The following is a 15727-nucleotide window of genomic DNA, read 5'->3' as shown; positions in this document are numbered from 1 at the left end:
TGGCAGTACTTGCCAAAATACATCAATACCAATATATTTTCATGCAAAATTGGTGTATATCTGGTTATTAGCTTTACTGCTTGCTTGAGTAGATGTGGTTAGCTCAACTTTGTTTAGTCAATGCTGATTTATTTATCTCCCACTAAGTAAACGATTTTTGTAACGCTATGCGACTGGTCTTAAATCTTTGAACTATATATTATACCGGTCATTACCGCTCTATGTTCTTAAAGTATAAGTATAAGTATATATACTCTTTTGATCCCGTGAGGGAAATTTGGTCTCTGCATTTATCCCAATCCGTGAATTAGTGAAACACACTCAGCACACAGTGAAGTGAAGGACACACTAATCCCGGCCTAGTGAGCTGCCTGCAACAACAGCGGCGCTCGGGGAGCAGTGAGGGGTTAGGGGCCTTGCTCAAAGGCATTTCAGCCGTGCCAACCGGTCGGGGTTCAAACCGGCAACCCACCGGTAACAAGTCTGAAGCGCTAACCAGTAGGCTACAGCTGCCCCAAAGGAGCCACACCAATTTCACACAGGTCTCTACAGTAGGGTCACAAGGGATCTCCTTTTTTTTTTAACAGGGACAATGCACAAATCAACATTAATCTTGTAATACAAGAGAATATGTCTTGGCCAGGTTATAGCAACAATTGCTAATTTCCACCTGTAGACCCTGGGCAGGTACGACAATGTAAACACCTTTTCCTGAGAGAGACGGTGCAAAATAGTCTAGTTAATAATTTGATTAATTAAGATATGGACACAGTGCTAGTGTGGACTGGTTTTAGACAGAATTGTTTTTGTGTTATTCTTGTTGTTTTTAAATAGCCTGCTATTATACATTTTATTTGACACTCATAATTATATATTTTTTCGGCTTATTGTAACAGTCAGAGCAGAGAAGAAAATTCATTGCAATTTGACGTTTTTTGGTAGAAATATTGGAATTAACACAAATGTATGCTGATAGTTTGGAAAATGCATAATATCGGCCAGTCCGATCAATCATGCTCAAACATGCATACAGTGCCCCCAAGTAGGCTACCCTGGTTATGGTCCGTTCACTTTGGTCTGTAGAAAAGAAATTGGTGTTTATTTGAAGTGGTATTAGAAAAGTCTTAAGGCTTTAGTCCAGTTCAGTGCTCTGTATCTGCGGCCGGATGGAAGTAGTGTGAAGAATTTATTTCAGATGCTATTGTATGTGCTAGGTGTGTGATGGCTGTGTCAATCATGTGGAGGCAATATGTGTGATTTTAGTGAGTTTGTTTTTGTATTGCAGTCCTGTTTCCCTACGAGAACTTATGAAGTTCACACATACCGGGAGTTCGAACGAGTTTGAATGAGTTTGAATAAATGGATGCTTTTGTTGTACTGGTACCATTGGTGTAGTCTACACCTGAAATGGTTACCATAGAGACTTGGAATTAAGTGGTGTGGTCTATGTGATATGCAGGACTACGCAGTATACCCACTTAAAAAGCATCACCATCTTAGTATACCCATATAAAATAGGCAATGATGGGGATTAACATTTGGGGTTTATCACAGTATACTCACTACAGCTAAGTAGACTACATCTCAGTATACCCACTTCAGCTAACTATTGGCTGGTACACTATGCTACTCATGCGTTTGAATTCTATTTGAAGTTGAATGTTTCCTCATCAGATAATACTTACAGTGGGTCCCCGTTAAGCAGGGTTGCCAACTTTGGGTGTTTGGCTGGAGTGAGATTTTGTGAAGTCATAGTGCGTGTGCGTTAAATTTTTCCCTAAACCTAATTTTAAAAATGTCTGTCCCCTGACTTTTTTGCTATGTACAGTATAATAGTTTTTTTTAATGTTTTAAAAAAAAAACTATAATAGAATGAAAAAAGTTTCTTCAAAATGTACAATTAAATTATTGATTGCACTTGAAAACAAGACCAGTGTTTTAACCCCGTGGCATGGAAGGATTATGAGCCACTGGGCCCCTGGGCACAGACATGAAAAGGGCCCCCTGCCCACCTGAAAAAGGTAGTAGCTCAGTAAAAAAAATTAAAAAATAACCCCTTAAATGATGACTTCTGGCAAGTTTTGAGGAAAGAAATGGACAGATTGAGACATATGAATGTGTGTGGAATGGAATGGAAATAGCCTAAAAACATTTTTTCCACCTACCATTGTGGCTGGTGGATTCCAAAGTCTACCAGCCACTAGAGATACAGTATGAACATTTGATGAAAAATCATGACCAAAATGATCACGGTTATTGGTAGTATTGCAATATGATTAAAATGTGCTGACTCATACTCATAATTGGCCTGCCCTTCATGCCCAGTAGCAACAAATCTAAAGGTCAGCAGAACAGCTATAGTGTCATAAAAGTGGTGTGGCTCCTTTAAGACCCAATCCACTGGAGTTCTGGAGCCATCCAAATTTATCTAACTCTATACTATCCTACATCATCTGATTTTAATATTATGTCTAGGCTATATTTAACATTTAACATTTATTTTCTATTTGGCCTGTTATGAAATTATGCATTGACCAACATGAGCACACTTTTTTAAGACACTTAAATACATGCATGCATTTTGTGAAAACAAATCATTATAGCTACATCGACAAACTCTTATGAGCTGTATATCCTCTGATTTTAATATTTACACATATGTAGGTATTTAAGCACAGCTCAGTTTTAAGACATTAAAGCCCAAAATTGGAGACCATATAGAAATTTGCTACCATTTCAAAACCGGATTACTCTGGAACGGCTTATTATACAGGGGATTGCATTACACCTTTGTGTTCGGTAAGGTCTGCTGTTTATTCTGGTTTACGGTTTGTCATGTGTGGAACGAAAAGTTTGTGAGTTATTCCTCATATATGAATTGAAATGAGCGCAGAGCTATAGTAGCCTAACATGATTATTTCTTGAAAGTTAATTTTTCTCGCGAACCGTTTATCGCAGCAAATGGCGGCTATAGCAACTTATAAAAGATGAGAAAAAGTTATTTCATGTGATGTCTGTGAGGCTACTTCGCGAGTAGTTCCTAGAGAAGAATGGGCGGCCACACTTTATGTCGGGTCTGCCTCAGCGTGTTCGGTGAAGGTGTCGCGGACCGGATTAAAATAGCTTAGTCAGCGAATCAACAATCAGAGAAAACTGTAGGCGGATATTAGACCTACCTGCTGTTAATCTAGACATATGTATGCCTTAAACTCGTATCCTGTCATTTAGAAACAATGCTGTGGTATAGACTAGTCATCAACAAAAAATGAGGATTGCAAAAAAAGAATGGATTTGGCGTGACATTTCTTAAGTGTGCGTGAGAGCGTGAGATTGGTGCTGAAAGCGTGAGTGTCACGCCAGATGCGTGAGAGTTGGCAACCCTGCCGTTAAGTTTGGACGGGTTCCTTCATGAATCACGCACCCCATTTTCTCAGCAGAAATGGCACAAACTGCAGTTGACACAAACAACCACAAGGTGTCACTTGGGTGCCACTACTATTTTTGATGCGACTGACTTACTGCTTCCATGACGCAGCGGGGGCACGGGAACTTAAATTGATCACGGTAGTTTAAGCTTACACTTGACAAAACATTCTAATATGAAAATGTAGATGCAATTGTTGTAAAATGGTGCAGCTCCTTTAAGAATGCACCGTGTGCAGGGATGGAGAGAGAGAAAGCGAGAGGGGATATGTGTGTTAGAACTTAGCGTGTGGAAAAAGTAGGCCTACGTGCTGTTGAGACTGAAGCGAGTCATATTCAAAATAATGCAAAAAAAAGCAATTATCCTCATTCATTGCAACCAAAGCATGCCTGCTTGCCGACGTTCAAACGAAAAATATATCAAAGCACCTTTTGCGTTTAAATGTAGCACGAAAAAATGTTTAAACAGCTGGACAAATGATTTAGCTAATTGATTATATAACCTGTACACCAGTAATTGTTGAACATTTACCTGTACAAGTACATTGACAGTAGCCCAGCCTAACAGCATGTTGTAGGCCTACTGTAGAAATTTCACTTAAATTGCAACCGCAACACGCCTGCTTGCCGACGTTCAAACGACAACGAAAAAGATATCAAAGCAACAAGAGGGTTGAGTTTTTGTAGTTAAGAAATATTTTCGTATAAAAAAATGGTCATTCTTCAATCTCCTTCACTGACGCTTTTGGAAAAGGCTTAACGTCCCAAAACAACGATCAATGATCATCAAATTTCTCTCTCATATTGCTCCTCATAACCATCTATAAAAAAATGTTTTTTCTTTTCTTTTTGAGCACTTCCGAATCCCAGGACATAACGCACTGGACCTTATAATAGGCTCGAGATATAATTCCAAAGGGGGCAGATAGGGGCCACTGCACTTAAAACTTAAAAAGATGAAGCTTTCCGAACTTTGAAATTGCGATCAGTGACTGGTATCGGATGAACGAAGCTTTTCGAAGTTGAACAGGCTATTAAAAACTATTTGCGCACCTCCATGTCACAGGAGAGACTGGGTTCTCCCTTCTATGAAAAAGACGTTAGGCTAGGCTACCTGCAAACTGGCCTATGATTTCATTGCTGAGTTTGCGGCAAAGCAAGAAAATGTTTTTTTCCTGAGTCAGGATATGGCGAGTCAGTGTCATTTATTTGTCCAATGTTAGCCTATAGATACAGACCAGTACATCTTATCAATAGTTTGAATGTCATGTGTGTTTCTGCTCATTGACAAATACCGTTCAGCACAATGATTCATGTCCAATTAATTCCCCCTGTTAAAGTGTTCGCCTTTGTTATACTATTTGGTTTTGTGATGTAGCCTATAAACACCATATGGCCAAATATGTGACTCAGCTAATGTTATAGGCTAGGCCTATACAATTGAATTTCCCCTCTTAAAGGCAAGCTGGTGTAGCTTATTAGACTAGGCTACTATTAAAATGCACCGACGGTAGCCTTGGCTATATGTAAAGTAAGCTATCGCATGATTTCATGCACGTAAGTTCATTCATCTGTCAAGTTCGCACAGGGTCTCGCACCCCCTTGCGACGGCCCTGCAGCTCCTCCTAAGACAGCGAGGAAAAAGTTAAAATATGTGATAAACCCGGGAAAAGTTGACAGGTTTGTTTCGGTCCCGGTGATTATTTGTGAAATTGTGCAAACGACAGCCTTTTCAAGGCATTTCAAGGAAGGAGTCGTAGCATGCAAGCTCCCAAATTGACCCAGTAGCCTAAGGCATCAATAAATTGTTGGGACTGGGGAGGGTCATGCGTTTTTTCTCAATCACTTTGGAGGGTCATAGAAAAATTTCTTGCTGGCGAGGGAGGGTCACGTCTTTTTTGACTAACGCTCCCAAAACTCCTCCGGTAGCCCCTTAAATAAATAATGAACAGTCCCTAATTGATTATAGCCTGTAGGCCTACACCAGCAATTGTTGAACATTTACCTGTACAGGACAGTAGCCCAGCCTAACAAGCAGATGTTGCAAAAGACGCAATTAATCAGAAATAAATAATGTAATCTGCATCGCTTTATTGAACGAACTGCAAGCAACAAGAGGGTTGAGTTCGCTGTGAGGCCAAACCCAAGAGCAGAGCCTATCTGTTAAGGCACCCGATAGGCTATAACGAGCTGTGTGCGCCTGGAAAGACAATAGATGCTTTCTGAATAGCACAGCGAAGACGGCTCTGGTCATCCCATACCCTCCCCCCACTTCCTGTAGCCTACAATTATGACTTGTTGCCGTTTTGGGACATTAAGCTTTTTCACGTTAAGCCCCCCTCCCCCACCCCCTTCTTTCACAAGCAGTGGGGAGCGCGGTGCACAAAGTAACACTTTTTGGTAGACAAAGGAGGGTTCTCCGCGCTTCTGTCGTTTGGCCACAATCCGTTGCAACCAGGCCAGGACAGATATTTTAGAGAGAAGGAGAGATGCCCAAGGAGAGAGTGCAGCTCAGATGTCTTCTTAATTTTCTTTAGACCCTATTCTTTAGTAAAAGGTGCAGAACATTATTAAACTTTGACTAACGTTTCGATGTGTCGATGTTTTTGACTAACGAACATCGAAACGTTAGTCAAAGTTTAATAATGTTCTGCACCTTTTACTAAAGAATAAAGAAAATTAAGAAGACATCTGAGCTGCACCGGCGTCTCTCCTTCTCTAACACTTTTTGGCTTTGGCTAAATATTTCTAAAATCATTTGAGTTTCACTAGTCACATGTTTTAACAAGCAACACTTGTTATTGAACTAATAACAGACGTGTGTCGAAAATTGTCCATATTTATTTTCCATACGGAGAAATAACATATGCAGAGTCTAACCAAGGTCAATCTTGCCAAAAAAGCCCTCAAACCTGAAAACACATGAGGCAAAAGTGCAAAACATCACAAAACTAACTAAACTAACACGTGCATATTTTTGTATTGCAATCATTGTAGCCTACAGTTGTAACAGCGCGTAACAGTCGTTTTACTCCCCGGATGCGCTCATTATAAAGAACGTTTAACGTGTCCCAAAAACAGCTATCAATTAATCACCAAACGTCTTATAAACAAGTAGGCTATTGCCAGGAGCAACACCTTGCAAAAAATGATAACAATAGGCCTAGGCCTTTATATGGCTCTGCTCCTGCCTAGATTCGAACTCAGAACTGCCTGAAAGTTGCAGACCTGTTCTGGAAATACGTGCATTAACCCACTCGACCGTCAGACAACGCTATCTGCTTCAAGTAGGCCTATTGAGTGAGGCCTATTGAGGCACAGTCTCGAATTCGTTTTTCTTTGTCATATGAATGCTGTCATTTTGTTAACATTACTGTTAAGGAGATGCTGTAGGCAAAGTCTATATTTCAACCTCGTTAGTGTAGTAAAAAAAAACAGAACTATTCACAAGGTTTCTGGGCAGCATATTTATGTTCTGTTAGCAAGCGAACTTCTCATGACTACCGACAAAGTAGCCTACTGCCAGCTGACGAAGCTCTCATTTTAAAACATTACTGAGAGACAGACACTGTACAATCAAGAAATCTTGCCACTGAATCCAAAACTATGTTTAACATTATGTACAAAGCTTAGGCTACAGTGGACTAGCATGTTGCAGGGGCTGCAAAAAACACAGAGAAACGCACTGAAAACTCGGCCAATCACAGCCCTTGCTCGGCCAATCACAGCCCTTGCTGTCTGGTTCGACCGTGGAACGCCACAGCGGACTATGTTGCCCCCAAGCGGCTGCAGTTGTACTTACATTTCACCATTCACCATGATCGTGAATGAAGTGTCAATTTTTAACTGGGACCCACTGTAATTGCTGAATGTGGAACATCTATATGTCATTCTAAGTCTCTATGGTAACTCTTCTAGGTGTATCAGAACACCCACATGTAACGCAACAGAGGATCCATGGACAGAATGATGAACTCAACCTGCAACGCAAAGGAAGGCTGCACCACTGCACTGTCTGCAGGAAGAGTTTCACGGCCCTGAGAGAACTTGACAAACACCTGCAAACACACACTGCTGGTGTTGCAAAAAAGCAGAACTCGAACAGAAACTCTGACCTGTATGGGAAGCGTTCTACACTAATTTCCACTCTTAAAACCCCAATACGTTCAGGAGAGAAGCCTCATAAGTGTAGTCTTTGTGAAAAAGCATTTGTGAAGTTTGCATACCTGAAATGCCACATGCTTACACATACTGGAGAGAAGCCTCATAAATGTGTCCAGTGTGGAAATGCTTTTGCCCGATTGTCATCTCTTAACAGCCACATACTAATGCACAAAGGAGAGAAGCCTCATGAATGTACCCAGTGTGGAAAGGCTTTTACAAGAATGTATTCTCTTAAGAAACATATGCTAATACACACTGGAGAGAAGCCTCATGAATGTGTCAAGTGTGGAAGAGCTTTTCTACAAATGTCAACTCTTAAAAGACACATGCTAATACACAGTGGAGAGAATTCTAATCAATGGGCCTTTTCTGAAAAGGGATCGCAACGAATTTCAGATCTGAATTCCCATATACAAACAATGCACACTGGAGAGAAGCCTCATACATGTGTCCAATGTGGGAAAGCTTTTACACAGCTGTCAACTCTTAAACACCACATGCTAATACATACCGGAGAGAAGCCTCATATATGTGCCCTGTGCGGAAAAGCATTTACAAAACACTCAAGTCTTCAAAATCATATGCTAATCCATACGGGAGAGAAGCCTCATAAATGTTCCCAGTGCGGAAAAGCATTCATGACATCCGCACATCTCAGACGCCACATGGATACACATACTGACAAGAGTCCTCATGAACCTGGAGAGAAGCATCACAAATGTTCCCATTGTGGAAAAGCTTTCTGGTGCCTTTCAAGTCTTAAAACCCATATGCTAATACACACGGGTGAGAAGCCTCATCATTGTTCCGAATGTGGAAAAGCTTTTTCACAAATTTCATATCTTAAATCCCATATAGTAATTCACACAGGAGAAAAACCTTATAAATGTTCCTGTTGTGGAAAGGGTTTTCACCGGTTATCGAAACTTAAGGTCCATATGCTGACACACAGTGGACAGAAGCCGTATAAGTGTGTCCAGTGTAGAAGAGAATTTGCGCACCCTGCATATATTAAAATCCATATGCTAACTCACACTGGAGAGAAGACTCATAAATGCATCCAGTGTGGAAGAGCATTTGCGCACCCTTCATATCTTAAGAAACACATGCTAACTCACACTGGAGAGAAGCCTCATAAATGTGTCCAGTGTGGAAAAGCATTTTCCGTAAGGCGTAGTCTCAAACGCCATATGCTATTACACACTAAAAAGATAAAAGAAGGCGATGACTGTGCGCAAGGTGAAAATAGAGATTAAGATGGCAGGGTGTTGAAAATAGAGAGTTAAAATGGCAGGGTGTTGAAAATAGAGAGTTAAAATGACAGGGACTTGAAAAATACTGTGATAGATTTGATTAATTTAACTCTTTCCCATCCACCAGTGCAAAAAACAGTACCCACACACTGATAATGTGAAATGAATTGAAATCGTAAGTCATTACTCATGACACCAAAAAACAAGTGTGGTGTGCTGGAATATTATGTTAAGTATAACTATAAGTATACTCTTTTGATCCCGTGAGGGACATTTGGTCTCTGCATTTATCCCAATCCATGAATTAGTGAAACACACAGTGAGGTGAAGCACACACTAATCCTGGCGCAGTGAGCTTCCTGCAACAACAGCGGCGCTCGGGGAGCAGTGAGGGGTTAAGTGCCTTGCAGCTGTGCCTACTGGTCGGGGTTCGAACCGCCAACCCTCTGGTTACAAGTCCGAAGAGCTAACCAGTAGGCACGGCTGCCCCTATGCTGCATCCTATGTTAGGATGTTCAAAAACCCACACCTTTTAAACCCCATAACTTATGGCCCCATTTTGAGTTTTGGAGCTTTGGACAAGCTGGACTATTGTAATACACTATTAGCTGGATTACCTGCCTGTGTAGTAAGATCGCTACAGCTAATACAGAATGCTGCAGCTCACCTGGTCTTCAATCAGCCAATCAGGACACATGTATCTCCTCTCATAGTTACTCTCCATTGGCTCCCTTTAGTAGCCAGAATTAAAATTAAATCTCTCACTTTGGCCTATAGGACACTGACTGGATCTGCTCCTTATTATTTTAATTCAATGATCAAGACGTACATCCCCAACCGCCCTCTGCGGTCTTCTGAAGAGTGTCTGTTGTGTCGATCAGTCATAAACACTAGGTCAAATTCAGGACTTTCTTCCTGGTTCCATGTTGGTGGAATGAGTTGTCCAGTGCTCTCCATTCCTGTGATAGTTTTGGGTCTTTTAAGAGGGGTGTAAAGACATATCTGTTCAACATGCACTTAGTTCATTAAGCACTTCTTATGCTTTTTTTTTTATTAGGCTGTTGATTAATTTGACACTGTTGTTAATTATTGATATTCTCCATAATGTAGTCTTGCCATGCTATTGTTATTATATTATTGATTTAATGTACATTATTGTTTATGATTGCTATTTTCCCTTTTTTTCATTGTTTATTTCATTAGGCTATTAATTGAATTGACATGATTGTTTATTATTGCTATTCTACTTATTATAGTCTGAGCTCAAGGGCTTGCCTCCCGTCTACATCGGGGTAACGGTCATCGGCTCATTGGCTGAGTAGAGTGAAAGTAGATAAAGATGATCTGTGAGAAGAGTAAACGTGTGTGTCGTCATCACTCTGCTGAGTAGATAAGGATGACCTGTGAGAAGCCACTGACCACTGGAGCAGCTTTCCTTCTAAACCTGAAATAAACACACTTCATTCCAGAAGACCAATCCTGTCACTGCTCCAACAAGTCCAGTAAGAGTGTGAGATTCCTTCATGTCACTTGTGCTTTGTCACCATTAACACACTTCATAACTTTGTTTTGCAGGGATTGTATTATTGTGTTACATGCTCCAAATGTAAACGCTCTTTGAGCTGCATTCTGTGTATGAAAGATGCTATACAAATAAAGCTTATTATTATTATTATTATTATTATTATTATATTAACTTACATTTCATTCCACCTGCCATTCCATGTGCAAAACATGAAAAGCCTAAAGGCAGAGGGAGCAGCCAGATAAACTCCCCATGGAGTACAGAACAGACCAGACATCAATAACAGCAACTAGACATTGATAAGTCAGATGTGTGAGGAGGAGGTGGAGTACACAACAGACCAGGCATCAGTCAGCAACTAGACATTGATAAGGCAGATGTGTGAGGAACAGACCAGGCATCAATGCAGCCAGCAACTAGACATTGATATGTCAGATGTATGAGGAGATGGGGTACACAACAGACCAGGCATCAATGACAGCCACTAGACATTGATAAGTCAGATGTATGAGGTGGAGGTGGGTTGCAAAAAGGCTTACAGAGAAAGCGGCAAGAATAGGCAGGCTGCAGCAGCTTAAATTTGATGACTGATGTCCACCAATATAAGCGTGAATGATCAGCTGATCAATCACCTGAGCAGTTAGCCAAGTGGCTGGGCATGACTCTGTGGCCTGCCTGAACTAACACTATGCTCCATTTGTGGAAGAATTATAGTGTTCTTACACAAGGAATGGCAATAGTCATACGGAACAGTTGTTGGGTGTATCTTACACTCGTTGCTGCATGAGGTAGCACTGTTCCCCATCAGAACTGTGTTTGATCTCCTTCTGTGAACTGACTGTGTGTTTGCAGCACTGGGCCCAGAGGAAGGCGTACTAGGCCTCTCCAGCTCCCTGCAGCAGGAGCACTGTTATCCCCAGCAGTACTGACCCCAAGGAGTCATATCCCCTAAGTGGCCTCTCCAGCTCCCTGCAGCAGGAGCACTGTTATGCCCAGCAGTACTGACCCCAAGGAGTCATATCCCCTAAGTGGCCTCTCCAGCTCCCTGCAGCAGGAGCACTGTTATGCCCAGCAGTACTGACCGTAAGGAGTCATATCCCCTAAGTGGCCTCTCCAGCTCCCTGCAGCAGGAGCACTGTTATCCCCAGCAGTACTTACCCCAAGGAGTCATATCCCCTGCAGCAGGAGTACTGTTATCCCCAGCAATACTGACCCCAAGGAGTCATCCCCTAGTGGCCGTGTGCTTTCAGACCAGATAAGTTGGAGGAGGCTTGCTGCACAAGTGTGCAGCCATCTGAAGGCTTCAGATCATGTCATTAAATGAGGCTTACATCTAAACCTGAAATAAACACATTTCATTCAAACAGCTGAATGTGTGAAGAGACATGAATAAAAACTCACATCTGCCCTCACTCATCTACCTGCAGGCAACAGTATGAAATTGTGACCTTAGTTATACTACTTCAGTACTCATCTGGTGCAGTGTTGCATGAATGGAGAGATGACCTTGGTGATCAATGCATGCCATGTCTAACGACAGAATTAAAAAAAAAAAAATCATACTCAATTTTGTTATGGCATAGGAAACAATCAAACAAAGAAAATGACAACAGGTTCATCACATGTCCTTTCAGAATCTTTATTTAGACATTAAAAAACACATACTATTTACATATTTTAAGTCAGAAAAACAAGCATGTTTTATAGTTCTATGTCAACACATAAAGAAACACTGACACCTCTGGGGCCTCATTTATAAAAGTGCTAATCTGCTTGAATATCTCTGCAACCATTAGTGCTAAAAACGAGCAGAGACAACCCATTGAAAGAGCAGTTCACTTTCAAATGATAATTTGGTTAAGCAATGCTGTTTGCATACAACAAAATGAATAGGTTATAATGGCTATAATTAATAACAATAGGCTGATCAATGTCATAGGTACCTTGGTAGCTCATTGGTAGCACATCAAAACTGTAAAAAATGTCCTGGGGCCTCATTTATAAAAGGGTTGCGTAGAAACCATCCTTCATTTGATCTTAGATCATTTCTGAAATGATCGTACGTGTGATTCAGAGAAAACGAACCTACGCACAAAAAAACGTGCGTACGCCACCCTTCCAGATGTGCCCATTATAAATCACAAATGAACGTCAACTTGTGCGCAGACGGATTTATGGTTAGCATATGTTTTAATGAAATAAATGGCCTAAAAGCTGTAGCTTATGTAAAATTATGTATTGAAAACATTGTATAGGCCTAGCCTATGCCATCTGACAGCGTTGTAGTACTCGAGTCCGAGACTCGAACTCGAGTCCGAGTCATTAGCTAAATTTAGAGACTCGTGACTTGACTTGGACTTGAGCACTGATGACTCGAACTTGGACTCAGACTCGTGCATTCGCACTCGCGATGACTCGTCGAGGACTCAACTTTTTTTTGTAATATATCATAAGGCTATAATTGTAGTATGTTATTAGGCTATAATTTGCTATATGATTTTAATATCTAAATTATTCGTAATACTAATTTTAGTTCAAGGGAATGTTAGGCTACTGCTTCGTGTCGTAGGCTACATCTCAAGTCACATCATGTTCACATGCAAAGCAAACTAACGTTAACTTTAACACCAAAATGCCTGGAGATATGGCCGCCGCTATTTCAATGTAGTAGGCTATTGCCAGGCAATATTAGTTCTCATACATGACATAACATTACCTAAGATTACACTCAGCCTAGGCTAAACAACACACACTGCTGCTGGATAGCTGATCATCGTGGTGAACAGTGTTTTCCCTGACTGACGCGAGAAGCGAGGTTCCATTCATTCATTTTCATTCGGGGCGTGCCCTGCCGTGCTTCTGTCTGTTAATTTGCAGCAGGCTATTATCGGATGAAAGAAAAATAAAATAAACGTTTTCCCGATCAAGATTTAGCATACTTCTTAATTTTGGTGTCATAAAATATAGAAGCATAACATTAAATTGCCTAGAAGAGTGTCCATGCAGTGTCAATGTAGGCCTACATGTGTGCGCATGTGAAACTGACAAACTGAACCTCTCGTGGGTAGGCCAGAAACAACTATATTTAAAACCACGAATGAACTGGATTACTGTTACTGTTCAAACGAGCGATTTGATAGCCTAATCCAGAGACTTTCTAATGTAGAGACACAGCACTCAAAAAATACTCCATAGAAATGCATGGGGCTAGTTTGTCACGCCAATATGGCCGTTGTCTACACATATCCCACCCCTTCCTCGGCAAAATGTCGACATGTGAATACATTGAGCCAATCATGTGGTGTGATGTGAATACATTGAGCCAATCATATGGTGTGTTGTGAAGACATCGTGCCAATCATGTGTTGTGATCTCGCCGCTGGAGCAAGATTGGTGTCGTGAAGCCTCGCGCACGCGCAGTTCGACCCAAAGACTGTGCCCGATGAGTGCCCATAAAACGTTGGTATATGGCCGCCGAGTGGAGGGACTTGTCTAAAAGGACTTTGCCTAATCCACTGCACGAAAAAAAAGGAAATAGCAACGTGTTCTATTTCCAACAGGTGAATATCGTAGCAAATAGTATGGCGATGGCAGTTTAAAAAAAACATTTATTTCACTCATCTCGCTGAAATGAACGTGGCCTGTTGCACAAATAAATTAATTAGGCAGATGATCTACATCTTCGTTAACCTAAAGCTAGTTTTCATCTCTATTGTTGACGTGAAATATGTCTCCATAGTGTCAGTGAAGTGATAACATAATTATGCAGTTGCCGGTAGCCAGTGTTCACGTCACGGGAGTCAGAAAGAAGTTACCAAGACGGGCCCTGCTCTGTTTCTGTCCCTCCCAAACTGCACTAAAATTGTGTAGGCTATTTAACAGCCAGAATTAAAAAAATGCCCTTTTATGATCCACACTACCTCTTACAAAATAGGCCTACTCCAACGTTCATCTAGCTCTTGTGAAGTATGAACTTCTACAACACTGCCTATACAATTGTCAGCAGTCAGTAACAGCATAATGTGACTTAATGGCCTGTGTGATTGGGATGTGGATTGCTCATTTATTGAGCAATTGAATAGGCCTATAGGCTATGGTATAGCTATGGTATGGTATTCTCTCCGATATAATAAATACAACACATTGGGTTTGGCAAGAAATTTGGCAATACTACTTTCACACAAGTGATGGCACCCCTGCTTGGAGACAGAAGATTGTCCGTTTTGCTTTTAAGGATTTCATCTGCAATGGAAAAAAATGGAACGACATGTAGGCTATGCTTACTTTAGTGCTGGACTTGGACTCGACTTGATCAATAGGGACTCGACTCGGACTCGACGTGGATGAATAGTGACTCGACTCGGACTTGACTCGGATGAGTAGTGGACTCGACTCGGACTTGACTTGGAATTTTTTTTTAATGACTTGGACTTGACTCGGACTTGAACACTGAGGACTCGAACCTGGACTCGGACTCGAGGCATAGTGACTTGACTACAACTTTGCCATCTGATGTTAACTAGCCTATATGCGTCAGTTCGAATAGCTTAACTAATTATGTTTTTTCCAGCAAAGCTTTCTGGAAAGAGATCGTATGCATCCATGTCCATTGTCCTCTGCTCGCTTTCATTCCTTTTGCTTGCAGTAAAGTGAATAATCAACATTTCGTATGTTTAGGCCTACTTTGTAGAAAAAAAATGGGTAGGCCTAGCTTATGAAGGAAAGACCTCTAGGCCTATATAATCCTGTACGTTATGGTACAGTAGGCTACTGTACGTTTCCAACATGACCCAGGGTAATATGCTGATTTAGCCTACAAAACAGAGGACTAAATTATAAGCGTAATAGGTCATGTAGGCTTAACGTTTCTTTTAGGGTAGGCTATGTTTTTGCTGAAAAAGTAGCCTAGTTCGCCAGTCATTTTTCATTCATTCTGCATATCTTTGCTATCATTTTCTTTCAATAATGTCCAATGGCTTAAACATTGTCCTTTATTGTTTGCTTTAGGCTTACCTTTATATTTTATCCTACATTATTCAACTCACGTATTGTCATCTGATCTTGGGCACTGCCAGTCAAAAAAAGCAAACAGGTGCGCGCTCTGCACCTCTTTACGCAACTCCGACGCAACACTAAATATGAAGATGCCCTGCTTTCAGAGGATAACTTCCGTCCCTTGGTTGTGTAGGCTATATATGATATAAAATATCGATAGCCTACATTGTATAGCTTACAGTCAAATATTACCTTTACGAAGCTGGGAATAGGCCTATGAGCGCAAATAAGGATGTAGTGGAGGCTAAATGCGAGTAAACGCAGTTTATCCACCTGAAATTTCATAAATAGAGTTTAGGCCTAACCA

At 41.0% G+C, this 15727-nt stretch overlaps 1 protein-coding gene across 1 annotated transcript; it reads left to right on the top strand.

Moving 5' to 3' along the window:
* Positions 1 to 7325: 7325 nt before the first annotated feature.
* On the top strand, positions 7326 to 10297 carry LOC143127292 (uncharacterized). Its single transcript, XM_076288729.1, has one exon. The coding sequence runs from the start codon at positions 7326 to 7328 to the stop codon at positions 8841 to 8843; it is 1518 nt and encodes a 505-aa protein (XP_076144844.1). The 3' UTR covers positions 8844 to 10297.
* The last annotated feature ends 5430 nt before the right edge of the window (positions 10298 to 15727 follow it).

Source organism: Alosa pseudoharengus, unplaced genomic scaffold (genome assembly GCF_046254945.1).
Source record: "Alosa pseudoharengus isolate Yale_2024_CS ecotype anadromous, Long Island Sound unplaced genomic scaffold, YU_APseudo_1.1 YU_APseudo_1.1_scf_1, whole genome shotgun sequence".
Taxonomy (NCBI): domain Eukaryota; kingdom Metazoa; phylum Chordata; class Actinopteri; order Clupeiformes; family Clupeidae; genus Alosa; species Alosa pseudoharengus.
This window is presented reverse-complemented; position numbering and strand designations above follow the sequence as displayed.